Raw genomic sequence first — 15,774 nt, forward strand, 5'->3', positions numbered from 1 at the left:
CGGTTCTGAGCTCGATTTGGAACCGGGTTTCAGAAACTTGGAACCGGACTCGGTTCTGCATGCCCTAGTTATATATCTGTCGTGGCCATATCGTAAATTTGCTCATTTCATGATCATTTCGTGAAATGGCCAATTTAGTTTGGCTACATCATGATATGGCTTGAGCAGATCATTGATATGAAATCGTTTCAAGATATGGCCAACTAAACGCGCGGTTTTTTCATGAAATGATCAAAATTATTTGATAATTTCGTAAACTGCAAGCTCTGTGTTTATGTGATAAATTAATGGTTTCTTATCATTGGTACAGTTTTGTATACGTTTATTCAAGTAACTCTTGATAGATGGTGTAGCCTGTAGGGGCTATATTTTCCCTATAAAGCATAGATAACGAAATTAAAAAGTATCGTCAACTCTTTTTTGCCCTCTGTGCAAAAAGGGTCGTGAAAATCTAATAAACCATTTGAATATAATTATACAATGGGGGAGTGAGGAGGGTTGACAATCTCGTCGGCTTAGTGGTTTGCATGTACAAACATAGGTTGAGATGTGCCGGATTCGAGGCGCCCAAATTTAAAAAGAAACCCTAAGTTAGTAAAATTTATGTGATAAATGATAAGACTATATGCCAGACAGCCCGGACTCTAACCGAAATAGGAAGTATATCAAAGAACCAACTATACTAAAATTCTCTCTTGTCAACGTTGCTAGCTCCTATACGAATAATTTATAATATTATAATTGGGAAATTGGCTGCGATTTCCGAATATCGATCAGAAGAATACAGCAAAGATATTAAGACGACGTGGGTTGTTAGAGTCAATGACCTTTCATCAGAATGAAAAGGAAAGAAACATACTTTTACGCTAATGATGGCTACTAAATTCGACTATAGTATCAGAAAACGCGCAAAATAATTTTCTTCAACACATAAATATTAAAATAAACGAGATAAGAATGTATAAAACAATTTATACGGAAATATTTGCGGTGGAATAATAAGCCGCGGGATAATTTTAGACGGCGCAAAGAAATTGTCTCTTTAAAATTCATGAGCGGCAAATTGTTCAGTTTTACCTCACTTGAGTGATATTAGATTTTTCATTGAAGGATCCACCTCGGTCCACCCTTTGCTACATTCCACTTACTGTTTATATACGAAGGAATTTCCCCTTGGTATTCCAGGCGGGCGTGGTACAGGGTTGTCAACTTTTGTTTTATTTTATTTATTTTTGTGCCTTTAATTTTAATATTGATAATTATTTAAACAAGAAATGTAATTATTGTGATAGTTGTTTTTAAGAGTGAGAGAGAGATATTGTCGATTTTTGAAAGGGCGGTATAAATTTATTTCAAATCTATTCTTCCTCATGACTGATACTATCAATTTGTGAACCATTTTAGAAAAAACTATCAATAAGAAATGGCTACTAAAAATAGCAAGCAGTACCTAATAGAAAAAAGTTTTGAAACTATTGTTATTTATAATATCTACAACTTGTTTGTGTCAACCCTACAATAACGTGAAATTTACGTGTGTCACTAACGTATTATACTGACACAGGTATTGTTGACTTTTACGAGTTAAAATTTGGATGTAATTTTGCACCGAGTATATTTTAAACTATTTTTAACATTTTTCAAATCCGCTCTACAAAATACATTCGTTCATAATTCGATAATCTAATTTTTCTCATATCCAACTTTAAAGATAATTTTAGTTGGATACGAGAAACTTAATTAAGACGATACACAAAAAAAAATCCACTGCTTGGCGGGCGGAGTCTAATAGCTCGCTATCGCGAACGCGGGTGTGCGCGAAGTCATTCTTGCAAACTCGCCGCGCTGCCGCTGGCCGACTCGGGACAAACATGTATGGAGTCGTCATACAGTTATAATATTGTTATACATTTATTTAATTGTTGATTTATTGGTTTTATTTTCTTGCTTATAAACAAATAATCTTCTTTTTAACAACTTCTTAGACATTATTAATAATTATTATTATTTCGTAATGTTTACTTTATTACAAAATAATACAGGTCATAATAGGTGCGGTCGGAATGATATTTTTTTAAATAAAAAAATTGTTTAAAAAAAAACACAAAATATATTGACGCATGTATTTATTTTTTGCACTCTATTATAATTGTAATTATTCATTACAAATAATCAAAATAAAATAGCCAGAACAAAGTTAGGCCCTGGTAGGGTAGGTAGGCAGGTACAGCAATGTGAGACGAACACTGGCTTATTTATACCAATAATAATGTATTATAAACATTAAATTAAGTTTACAACAAAAATACATAATATTAGCTCATGTGAAAACGAATCAACCAATCATCCCACAACAATGAAATGTGCACACAAATATTCATCCAAATCGGTTCATGTGATTAGGAGGAGTGACTGCAGCGCCATCTTCCGGGCCCAATTGTGTTTCCAGATCACCCAGGAACTCATTAATATACTTACACAAAAATTTTCGAAATTAAAACTCAGATTACTATGTAAATATGAATATAAACCTGTTTTAGTACTAAGCAATTTCCCGCACAGGTGTAGTAAGTATAAATGAAATAAATATCAACATCAAATTCTTTATACAACATACTTATCTACCACCTACTAAGAAATGTAATTCTTGAAATTTTTTCGTATTTTTTTTAAATATAATACTACTCCAATGAGCTCCTGTTCCATATTATGTCCACCATACTTCCACTAAGTTCACCATGATTTTTTATTTCTTTGCACTTTGTTGCTTTTTGCTAAAAATGGAATCATGCGATAAAAAAAAGTAGAGCGTTGATAACATACATTTTTGACTGAATAAAGGTACTTACGAAGGAGTGGGTTCACATTGTGAACAATCAGTGGGTTTATTTTCCTTCTGGATTCCGGATTTCTGAAAAGATTATCTATGCTATAAATGAAAAAATCTTACACATTCGTTATGTACTTAAAACAGGGGTACATATCAAACATCGTCTATAATACAATTATCATCAAATTTAAAATAAAACCAACTTACTTCATTAATTTGTTCCAATTGTAAGCATTCTTTTTCCTCCAACCTTTATGTTTCTTCTTCTTATTTTCTTTATTGTCCCCATTTGTCTCATTTTGTCTTATCGTGTTGTCACCCTTTGTTACGATTGCGCGAGCGACACAAGTTCCTCGTGTGACGGCCGTAGCGGGAATGACTCGTGCAGCGATCGGGGTAGGAAGGTACAGGGCGGCTCTCGCTATATTGGCTGGTCGCGCGCAAATTTCAAGTATTTCTTGTTTATTTCAAAACCATCGCATATTTCAAAATTCTAAATCGGTAGACGTATAGGTTGTATATTTTATAGTTAATATCAAAAAAGTCGTAACTTTACGTTTGTTATTTTGAAGATGCCAGAGATTAAAAAAAAATAACAATGACAACTTTGTATTTTTTTTCTATCGAGAAAATATCATGGAATCATGTTTCTAAAACGGTAGACGTATTGTGTTACTATTGAACTTTCTTGTCAAGAATTTTCATCACGACAACTTTAATAATATAAAAATTACGAAGGTTTAAAAAGGGCCGTAAAATTATTAATTATAATATTTAGTAGTTTTTTTTTTTTTAATAAAATAGATAGTTACTTAATAGTTTAGATATTTAATAACGGTGTGTGGGTTCCTACTTGTTTGCGTTAAAGTTTTCTAATGTCAAAGTTATTTTGAGCCGTAAAATCCATGTCTCATTTTAAGAGTGACATAAAACTAAAATAAAGCAGTATAACGTTTCGGTTATAAAATATGATAAGTTTGATTATTTAAAAACAAACATAAAAGCTCAGATATCGATAAAATACGGCAATAAATAGAAAACGCTGAGTAAACGCATCGCTCATAAATTAATACTCTACGAAAACCGATGACAGTTTTAGAATTTAAATAAGTATTATTTGAGTAACTTTTCTTAACGTACTTTTTAGGGTTCCGTAGCCAAAATGGCAAAAACGGAACCCTTATAGTTTCGTCATGTCCGTCTGTCCGTCTGTCCGTCTGTCCGTCTGTCACAGCCGATTTACTCGGAAACTATAAGTACTACAGTGATGAAATTTGATGGGAATATGTGTTGTATGAACCGCTACAAAAATATGACACTAAATAGTAAAAAAAAGAATTGGGGGTGGGGCCCCCCATACATGTAACTGAGGGATGAAATTTTTTTTTTCGATGTACATACCCGTGTGGGGTATCAATGGAAAGGTCTTTTAAAATGATATAAAGTTTTCTAAAAAACATTTTTCTTAAAGTGAACGGTTTTTGAGATATCAGCTCTCAAAGTCGTAAAAAGTATGTCCCCCCCCCTCTATTTTTATAACTACGGGGTATAAAATTCTAAAAAAAATAGAGGTGATGCATGCTAATTAACTCTTTCAACGATTTTTGGTTTGATCAAAGTATCTCTTATAGTTTTTGAGATAGGTTGATTTAACTGTAATTTATTATATTTGCTGCTACGGAACCCTTTGTGCGCGAGCCCGACTCGCACTTGGCCGGTTTTTATTTATGAGAACAAATTACCGTTAGTAGTAGGTATCTGATTTTATATCCACGTTGATATTACTTATAGCAACTAGCTATTCGGATTTAGACCATTATATTATGTTATTTATTCAATTTTTTTTTTATTTTCTAATAATTATTAGAAGGAACTAATTGAACGTTCCTATTTCCTAATATCATAACATGACCCGAAAAAATAATTTAGTTAAAATTACTTTGGTATCTCCATTACAGCAAATGATTGAAAAGTAATTTGAATTTTACATACGCTTTTCTTTTAACGTGTTCGTGCAGATACTTTTTGACATTTTGAATGCGGTAGTGGTCTCCGTGCTTGGCAAATTGGTTTAGGGTAATTCTACATCTTTATAATACATATTACTATAACATGAACGTATCCGCACTAGAACTTATCCTGACCCGTAAACTTTCATAGACTCAGGAACCTCAACCACTTTCAAGACACTGAAACAAATGACGCCATTTGCAACATTTATACATCAATTATTATTAACAGTACCTAAATTGCTAAGTGCTATGCAGAATTAATTAATGGTGCCTCAGCAGCATCTAACAATGAGACCCTCTTCAATCTTGGCGATCCCATTCCACCTTTATTTACAAAGAGAATTCCGCTAAAGTGACTTTTATTGAAAACAGCAAAGAAACTCAGGAAATGTATGAGAAATGTTATTTTTCTCCAACTTCTGTTTATTTTCTCGGCTTCATCATGGTTCTAGTGTCATATTTATGTGATTGTGTTTCAACAGCTTGTTACATTTTAATGGAAGTGGTATTCTTTTCCGATACTATGTATTACAAAGCCTTCTTTAAACATGTAAAGCAAGACACATAGGAGATTAAATACCCAAAATTGCATGTCGTAAAAGCAAAAATCTTTCTCCAATTTTCTAATTGCCTGAGGTTTCATGAATTACAAATTATGTTATTTAGGTATTTCTCATTTTCATTTAATTAATCTGAAAACAAGAATCTCTGAATCATTCATATAGACATTTGAAATATGCATCACGAAAACATGATTTTTATAAAACAAAATAATCTGATGTTAGTAGGTAGGTATTAGACCACTAACCCACTATCTCAATTATATACTCGTACATTGATTGTAATAGCAACCAAGTCTTTCTATATTTAAAATTTAAATTAGTCACAAAAAATAACACATACTTATATTCTACATCTTCTTTACATTTGAACATAATATATTTACATGTTCAGCAAATACCTACAAGCCAGAACAAAGGAAGTGGCATTGCTCCAGGATGCTCATATGGGATTCACTGATTTGTCAAAGGGAATCGCAGGATCGTGCGATCGTTGACTCGAGCGTCTTACGATGTTTATGAGATGTTTATTTTATGGAGCTTTTGCAGGATTATATTTACTGTATTTATAAAAAAAATATGCCTTTATATAGACAATAACCCAAGAAAGTATCAATTTTGAAATTAAAATTTTGAATTAAGGATCTAATACATACGTACCTATGTACAGTATTTACTATTAAATAATCGAAAATAATAATTAACCAATTATTATTAGGTATCTACTCGTTCACATTATTAATTCGAATAATGACAGTATGTAAATATATAACCAAACTTAGCAAGTTTAATATTTAAAAATCCTCAAAAACAGAAGCTCTTTAAAATAAATAATCATACTACCCAACAGAGCGCTGTAAAATTCAAAGTACCGCTCTCAATCTTTGTACGTATTTCCTTATAAGGTAGTGCCAGAGTAAATAACGGCTGCTGACACAGAATACTCCATAAACAATGCTTTAAATCCTATACTACTGCTGAGTAAATAAAGTCACAGAGGAAAATATAAAGACCGTCGCTTACAGTTATTGAAATTCAAGACCGTAGTCTTCAATAGAGTAAATTGAGAATATTTAGATGTCGATTATAGTTTTGTAGAGACTTTTATTTGTGTTTGAATAATACTTGTATTTGTAGCAATTGAGTGTCGCTTGTTTGATGTAAAACGAGACATAAACATTTATTTGTTGAAAGAACGGGAAGACAGTAAAAAGACGCACTTATTTCTTTTATACATATCATAATACCTTTCCTAACAGGTTGCCTGCAGAGATTGCTGCAATTTCTGCAATAATAAGGCCGTCTTTTGTTCAAAATATTTGTATCTAATGAACTAGCCGTGTCACACATTTTTACCCGCACTGGTCCGCTCCTGTTGGTCTTGGCGTGATGATATATTAGCCTATGCCTTCCTCGATAAACAGGCTATCTAACGCCAAAATGATTTTTTAAATCAGACCAGTAGTTCCTAAGATTAGGCGTTCAAACAAACAAACAAAATCTTCAGCTTTATAATATTAAGTATCGATTTGTATAGGTTTACTTGAAATTCTCTGTATAAATGAACAATGTACCTACCATCTACAGAATATACTTATACATCTTATTTATTAATTTTGTAGTAGAAGATTTAGAAAAAAAAGGAAAATAAAAAGTTGAGAAAGTAAAGATATTATAATAAATATTAATCGAAATGAAAAAAATAGTTGGTGACAGGTGTCGTCGCAAGGGCAGTTCAATTTGAGCATAATATTCAATTTGGCCCTCGTCAATCCTCCTGCGACCGGAAAATGTTTAAGTATCGTACAAATAAAAATATTTACATATTTTATCGGAATAATGTAATACATTTTTTGCGCGTTTTCTATTTGCGAAGTTCAATATTGTTTATGATTTTTACAAAAGAAACAACAAATTGTTAGATGTTATTAAGTAGTGTACGCTTGAAGCTACCTACATGTAAGCTTGAAGATGATAAATAGCAGTAGCCTAAATTGCGTTTTATTTTTAAGGTGTTTTTTCCATTCACAAATAAAATATTATGGCAATATAAACGTGTTTGACTTAATATGTGATAAACCAAAGAGATGATTATTTACTCATATTTTTATAATTTTAGTTAGATTTTTTCTTTATTATCATTTCGTAGGTGCCACTTAGTCGCATTTTTATAATAAGATTCTTATAAAAATGCGACTAAGTGGAGTGACTAAGTGGTTTGAACCGAAATTTAGTCATTATAGTTCCCTGACCAATTTTTGTTCAGTGGAGTACCCCAATATAATTTCCTGAAAGCGAACAAAATCATGAATTGAACTAATTATCAACAAGTTATTAACAGGTTAAAACGCATTAAACACGGGAAGAAAATCAATTTATCAGAACAATACAGTATACTTCCGCCCGCCTTACTGCCTTATACTTTTAATTAAAACATGTCGCTAACTTCCAAAGTTATTTTGACGATACTAAAGCTTATAGGAAATTAATTTAGTAAAGGCTGCGCTGCTGAAGTTCACTTCATTATACTGTGAATGGTTCCAACTATAAGATGGGCTGAAGTTGATAGCTTGGGCGTTGTTTTGGAAATCATTCTATATTTAGTATTGCAATATATTAGTATTGTATTTAGTGGTTTATTTTTATAGAGATCATTGGGTTTCACTGAAAATGGGCTAAATTATTGTTTGTTATAATTCGAGTATATCTTATTCAAACGTATATTTTAAGGAAACATATTATCGATGTACTGTTGATGAAAAGCAGAACTTTAAAACCGTAAATGGTTAGATTTTGTTTTTATCACAACACCTTTAGAACTGTTACAAACCTTTATGAACAGATTTTGCTATAATTTATTTTAAATATAGTTTGCTCTACAATACGCAATAGGTATAACTTTCTACAAAATATTAAGATATTATATTATTATTGATTAGGTATAACTGGGCCAAGTTGTGCAAAATAAATGTATGAGCATTATAAGTCGTTCCAAATTGAAATAACTATCATTATATTCAGAAGAAAATAAACATATTACTTATATTGATGGAATGCATTGCAGTTTTCCAGGACAGAGTGCTCGATAACTGATAACTTGTTAATAATGGCATGGTTATTGACAAAAATGCTGATGTTGCGCTTGCATTTGAAGATTTCTTTAGTAGTGTCCCTGCTAGCATTACTAATAATTTAAATTCGTCTTCAGCACTTGCAGAGACCTTTTTGAGGGACCATGTTGCGGGGTGCAGCACATTATTTGAATTGCGACACGTAACTGCTAATGATATTGTTACAGCCTTTAAGACACTAAATTTAAAAAATACTTGTGATCTTTGGGGAATGTCCGTAAATTTAGTTAATAATATAATAGAAAATATTGCGAACAATTTAGCTTTTATATTTAATAAGTGTTGTGACTATGGTACATTTCCTAATTTATTAAAGCTTAGTAAAGTTATACCTCTATTTAAGAAAGGCGATCAAGAAGACTGTAACAACTATAGACCTATCTCGATTTTACCAACATTAAGTAAGGTATTCGAAAAGTTAATATTAAACCAATTGACTAGTCACTTTGCATCTAATAATTTGCTGCACACCAAACAGTTTGGTTTCACAAAGGGGCGCTCAACCACAGATGCTGGAGTTGCACTACTAACACATATATATAAGGCATGGGAAAACTCAAAAAATGCTTTGGGGATATTTTGTGACCTCTCCAAGGCATTTGACTGCGTTGAACATTGTACCTTATTGCGTAAACTTAATCACTATGGGATTAAAGGACAAGCTCAGAACCTCATAGCCTCATACCTGCATGATAGGATACAAACTGTAGTTGTTAATGGAGAACGTTCTAGCGGTGCGTCAATTAACATTGGTGTTCCACAGGGATCTATTTTAGGACCCTTCTTGTTCTTGGTATATATCAATGATCTACCTTATTATTTACAGGATAGGTGTGAAATAGTTCTGTTTGCAGATGATACCTCATTAATATTTAATGTGGATAGGCATGACCCAAATGTTGACGAAGTGAACAGTGCTCTTTTACACATATCCGACTGGTTTACTGCTAATAATTTATTATTAAATGCCAAAAAAACAACTTGTGTTGAATTTTTACTACCAAACGTTAAAAAGTTAAGCAGAAATATTACCTTGAACGGGGAGGTATTACACCCTACAGAATCGACTGTATTTCTTGGGTTAACATTGGACGAGAAACTACAGTGGGGAGCCCATGTCAACACCGCTGCAGGTAAACTCAGTTCAGCAGCATATGCAGTCCGAAAGGTAAGGCATCTCACCGATGAAGATACAGCTAGATTGGTTTATTTCAGCTACTTTCATAGTATTATGTCCTATGGAATTCTACTATGGGGCAGGGCAGCAGATATAGAAACTATATTTATCTTACAGAAAAGAGCCATTCGTTCTATATATAATTTACGTGCTCGGGACTCACTAAGAGATCTCTTTAAGAATACTGGTATCCTTACTGTACCATCACAGTATATATTTAATAATATTTTGCATGTACACAAAAACGCCGACTTACACACAAGAGTAGGAGATAGACACTGTTATGGCACAAGGAACAGAAATAGAATTGAAATGCCATTTTTCCGATTAGCTAAAGTTAAAAATTCATTTATGGGTCAAGGTATACGCTTTTACAATAGAATTCCTCATAATATTAAAGAGTTTAGTAGTTCTAAATTTAAAACTTATATAAAAAATGTACTAGTTCAGAGAGCGTACTACAGTATTCAGGAATATATGGACGATAAAAACCCATGGAGGGTTGTCGCGTAAAAACCACAGGACAGTTCTTTGGCATGTTATTACAATACTTATATGTTGTTACATATGTATTTTGTAAAATTGTAAAACTGACATGATTTAAAAGAGCAACTATGGAGTTTCTTGCCGGTTCTTCTCCGTAGATACTGCTTTCCGAATCGGTGGTAAATTTTAAAAAATGTAATGACGTTTCAAAAGTGCTTCTTTAAGAAGTCTAATTGAATAAATAAATGTTTGAGTTTGAGTTTGAGTTTGAGTTTGAGTTTGATAAATTTCTCGAAGCCATTAAACTGGTTATTAAATACGCATTCATTGCCTTCCTTCCCATTACGCTCAATATTATGAGAATATTACACTATATGGACGCACTAACTACGTAAATAGGGGTGGTTAATTAATAATTATTATGTAAATAACTCAGGCCCCGGAATCACAGACACAATAGAAAATCTATTGTGTCGTGGACCGATCGGGCCGTTCGTTACCTAATTATGAAATATTATGTCTTTGTGAATAATGATAGTAATCAATCAGGCTTACCAGTTTAATGTTTTTTAATGTATTTCGAAGTTTTTTGGAAATCCAAAATTTTGAATTTTACCTCGTCATTTGAGCGTAAATAATATACATATGTATTTTTATATAAAAATTACCGAGCTTTAATATAATTACTTTAGTGTCGGGTGATTTTAAATTACTTGTTTAATTTTTTGTTGTGTTAAATATCACGCAATTTTAATAAATAATTTCTGGGAAGTTTTTTTTTTATTTCTATACGTAAAAGACTAGTAAATATTAACTTAGATGTGATGTACGGATAAAAACTATGGAATGTCGGAAATACGTACACGATAGCGTTGTTGTTAACAATGGACTTTGGAATTCAACTTGTTTACTACAGAACAAGAAATATAGAATACAATATTTATTTATCTGAATGTCAATCATAGGAGATCGCAATAGCACAGTATTACAATTGCGGCAATAGTCTAGTCAACGAGTTAAAACAATTACCTAAGTAAACTTTTCGCTGTTATGGAGAAGTTAATATTTTTAAAGTGAAAACTGAATACTTTGCATTTGCACGTATGTGTACCTACGTGTGCGATTTTTTTTAAATAATTATTAGGTACCTATATAACTGTAGTTAATAGTTAACTTGAATTTGAATATTTTAGGTATTTTGTCTTAAAAATAACCTTCTTTATTATTGATATTTTCGACATTTCAAGTTTTTTTTTGAACTCACTAGGTAATTGAGTATCTACGAAAGTTTTAAATATTGTCCAATAGACAGAAATATCTTTAAATTTAGTAAAATCTATCTTTTTTACAATACAAAATATGCAAATACCCAACAGGTCTCCAGATGATTTCCGTAGATTGCAGTCTGCATTGCAAAGCGTCTGATTAATGCAACAAGATTATTGTCAAGGGCGTAATATTGTGATATTATAAAAACGTTTGTACTATTCAATGGAAGTTACTTTTACGCACAAGTCACGAACTTGATATAATTTAGAAATATTATTGTATTATTATAACTCTATATCTGTATCTAGTTTTCCGCCCGTGGCTTCGTCCGCGTTCTATGAACTTAGCAATTCATTTATTTTCATTTGTATACTATCATTGTATTATATTATGTAAGCAGCTAAACCTACCTCAAGAACCACACTATCTATTGGTGTTAATGTTATCACAATGAAAATCGGTGTAGTAGTTTTTGAGTTTATCGCGAACAGACAAACGCGGCGGACGACGTTTGTTGTATAACATAACTAGCTTACCGCCCACGGCTTCGCCTGCTTTGTCTTAAACCTAATAAATTATATACTAAAACCTTCCATTTGGATCACTATCTATTAAAAAAAAAGACGTATGGCACTCGGGGACTGCCGCGGTAAAGCTATTGCATGCTTTGCCTTCAAGCCTTTGGCTTCCATCCCTTCGTAGTTGACGTACCATTTATCCGCACAAAACGTTATCAGAAATCGTTCATCAACTTAACTGCAAGGGATTGGAACGCCCTACCCGCTTCCGTCTTCCCAGATAAATACAACTTAAACTCATTCAAGGCAAGAGTGAATAGGCTCTATCTAGGCAGGCATGCCCCTTCATAGACTGCATCGCTACTTACCATCAGGTAATGGTGCAGTCAAATGCCTGGCTATTCCTATATAAAAAAAGCCACACCTCCGCACCCGTCGGAGTGGGGAGCGTGAGGTTTTTCGTTACTAAATTTCTGGATTCGGTCCCCGCGCTCAAGGCCCGCGATAGAAGCAATAGCTTAAAAAAACCGCATCAAAATCCGTTGCGTAGTTTTAAAGATTTAAGCATACAAAGGGACATAGGGAAATAGGGACAGAGAAAGCGACTTAGTTTAATACTATGTAGTGATGATGTTGTGATAATATGGATTGTATTGTGAAGATAATATTAGCTGCATATTCGCGGGTAAACGAAAAAAAACCGGTTTGCCTGAAATATTATATGCAGATATAAGAAGATAGCAGATAAATGCCTGATAAGATTTATATAGGTCACTTGTGTTTGCATTGTGAGCATAGTTTAACATGGTTTTACTGTGTGAAAGTACCACAATTTACTTATTTTTGTTGTATGAGTTTCACAACAAAATAATAATTGTAATTAATAAACAGATTTCCTTTGGTAACAAATGGGAACTAAATTATAATTTTAGTTATCAAACTAAAGTTTGAACTTGATTCAGACTTGTTACTGATAATTATTATTGTGTTACATTTAACTAGTTGACGTTCTGACTTTTACCGACAAAATAAAATGTATACTTCGAACAATTGTTTTAAATTGTCTAAAAACAATTTACCTACGTAACATAACATTCAAAAAATTATTGTCATAAATTGTAAAATTGAAAACTAATTGTCGAACTGAAGAGAACCAATTTGTATTTCGATTTGCGATCCACAAACGAATTTTTGATTAAAAATTGTTCAGGTAATATCTCGTAGTCGTAGCTATCGACTTGATCCACAGGTGAGGCGAAATTGTATTTACAAATTACATTTTGTTCCAATAATGGATATTGGCTGTAATTAATACTTTTAGCTTCTCTCGGATTTGATTTTTCGATTGATTCGATGTTTATATGTATTAGGTGGATGTTTATGAAATAGATAATATTTGTATCCAATACATGGATGAAATCAGTAGTAATATTATCATAAACTTATTAGTTAATACACATTTGCTGTGTTTATCTTTAAAGAAAGTGCCGAGCAAACGTGTCAAAAGTGAAACTTCTTTGGTAAGGTTCAAAGATAACAAAATTGTCGCCTTACTCCATGACGTGACGGAATTGCCATAACATATGACCTTGAAATTTTAGCCTCAATGCGCTTATAGAAGTTTCACTTGAAAAATATAATAAGTACATAATATTACCATATTATATAATGGTTGCAAATGCGAGAAATCGAAATAATTTTTATCGCATTCCCATAGTTTAATGTATTATTGTATTTAAATTATTATTCGTGAAGTTATCGGTGTACGTAATTATTGCACTTTATTCATACCTGTATATATTATTACAATATAAACGCTATGGAAAATATTTATAAATATGCATAATGTTTGCATTTTTTACATATTTCTACGTATTCGCAATAATTATAAACTCAGAACAGACTTGTTTTAATGACTTTGTAACAAAACGTGATATTCGCCTTCGCTTCCGATTTAAAGTTATGAATAGGTCTCCATTTTTTGCAAAGCGCCCTATATAGAATTATAATATAAAACCAATTTTAACTTTAGTTACTACTTTTAAAAATTTGGAGCCACATCGTAATATTTAAATAAATATTATATATAACTAAATTCAATTGAAGAATGTGAAAAATTACATTAATTTTTTTATGTGTAGGTAAGTATTTATTTTTTGTTTCTTATAACGTTAAGAATTAATATGATTTAATTCTTTTTTTCTACACCTAAGACAACGAACTCGAATTCCTGTACCCTTTATTTACGTCATAAAGTTCAATGGATACCTAATGATTAAAATTATAATTACCAAGCTCTATAACGCAGTTAAAGATATAAAAATATAATCCAGTCGTGCTTTGTAAAACAAAGTTTCATTAGGTTCTAACTTTATGCAACTAACAATTCATTTGTTGTTCACACATACATAAAACTATTTTAATTACATGTAATAACTAATATATCGTAATTATTTCTTCACCATGTTTTGTGCGTCCCAAATGGTCTAACTACGTAGATTATTGCAAATTGGTATTAGCATAACGGATAATCAGAATATATGATCATACATTGTCTTGGCAGACTGGTGGTATGAGTGGAATAACTGACGATCCACGCACAGATAAATTAATAAAGTTTATGGATAACGATATTATTTCATCTAGTTCATAAATTCGCATGTTTGTTCAGGATTTATTCTATAATCAGAAAATTTCGGCGTTAGGTTGCTAAAATGAGGCTGAGGTAAGTATACTTCTTGCGTATTGCTTACTATTTATGCAAAAAAAAAATAGTACCATAGACTTGAGATTTAAAATCTAAGACAGTGCACTAGTCTGCTACACGTTACATAACAGATACGTGCAGTATAATGTTTAAATTTAATCGTTTTTTTCGAAAAGCTGCTAATTCAGAATCTTTTTTTTATTTCCTCTTTTAAGTACTTGCAATAAGTAGGTTAGACCCATTATAACAAAAAGGTCAAATTTTAGTAATCAAACGATCCTATGAAATAACGTAAACTTTCTCTAGTACGAGCACTCCATAATGTTCTAGACAGACTCGTAACTGTAACACGATAAAATAAATGAATGCAAAGTATGGACTCAATACCTTTGACCAAAAGAGGGTTACTCTTCCCCCTAGGGTTTATAACAATACCTACATACGTAAATGGGCAAGTATGCCTGCAAATAATTTATAGTTTATACCCTTAGACGTCCTAATCAGGAATTTGAACCGTTGTTCAAATTACTGAAAAAATATATTCTTTATAATAGGAGAGAAAAAGGAATTCCATCACTTACGGAAGGATTACCTAAGTACACAATCTTAGTAATTTCCGGTAAGAATATCCAGGGAAGGGGTAATTATTAGGTAATTATTAAAATTACCTGACACCTATTTATAATATAATAACGATTATAACGTCTTGTTTTTGCTTGATCGATTAATTATTATTTCTCTACGTATTGTTTAAAAATCTTATTACCTTGGTCCTTTTTTTGTCATTGATAATGTTATATACCTACGCACGCAGGCACTGTCAATATAAATTATCACACCTTTTTTACACTTTGCAATCATTTTTTCACAAAAAAAAATATATTTAATTTTATATGCTTTATAAAGTAGAGTTAGACATTTCGTCTTCTATGAAATTTTGTGAATGCAAGAGTTCCTCTGAGAAGAATCTATCCTTACTATCACAGACCAATGGTCTGTGTTGATCATAATATCATCACTTGAGAACAATATCTTCTTCTTCTAATTTCTTCTTTAAATCTAAGAAATGTAATTTATATTACAT

The 15,774-nt window shown here is 31.9% G+C and overlaps 1 protein-coding gene across 1 annotated transcript; it reads right to left on the reverse strand.

Annotated features, from left to right (window-relative positions):
- Positions 1-2,535: 2,535 nt before the first annotated feature.
- Positions 2,536-4,862, reverse strand: LOC149899058 (uncharacterized). The gene is made up of 4 exons (XM_090114596.1): positions 4,823-4,862; positions 3,038-3,260; positions 2,850-2,911; positions 2,536-2,774 (listed from the first exon to the last, which is right to left on the reverse strand). The coding sequence occupies exons 1-4, from the start codon at positions 4,860-4,862 to the stop codon at positions 2,734-2,736; spliced, it is 366 nt and encodes a 121-aa protein (XP_089970722.1). The 3' UTR covers positions 2,536-2,733.
- Between the last annotated feature and the right edge of the window lie 10,912 nt (positions 4,863-15,774).

This window comes from Colias eurytheme, chromosome 21 (genome assembly GCF_061535395.1).
Source record: "Colias eurytheme isolate Ceu_HAF_F1 chromosome 21, ilColEury1 Martin Lab GWU primary, whole genome shotgun sequence".
Classification (NCBI taxonomy): Eukaryota; Metazoa; Arthropoda; class Insecta; order Lepidoptera; family Pieridae; genus Colias; species Colias eurytheme.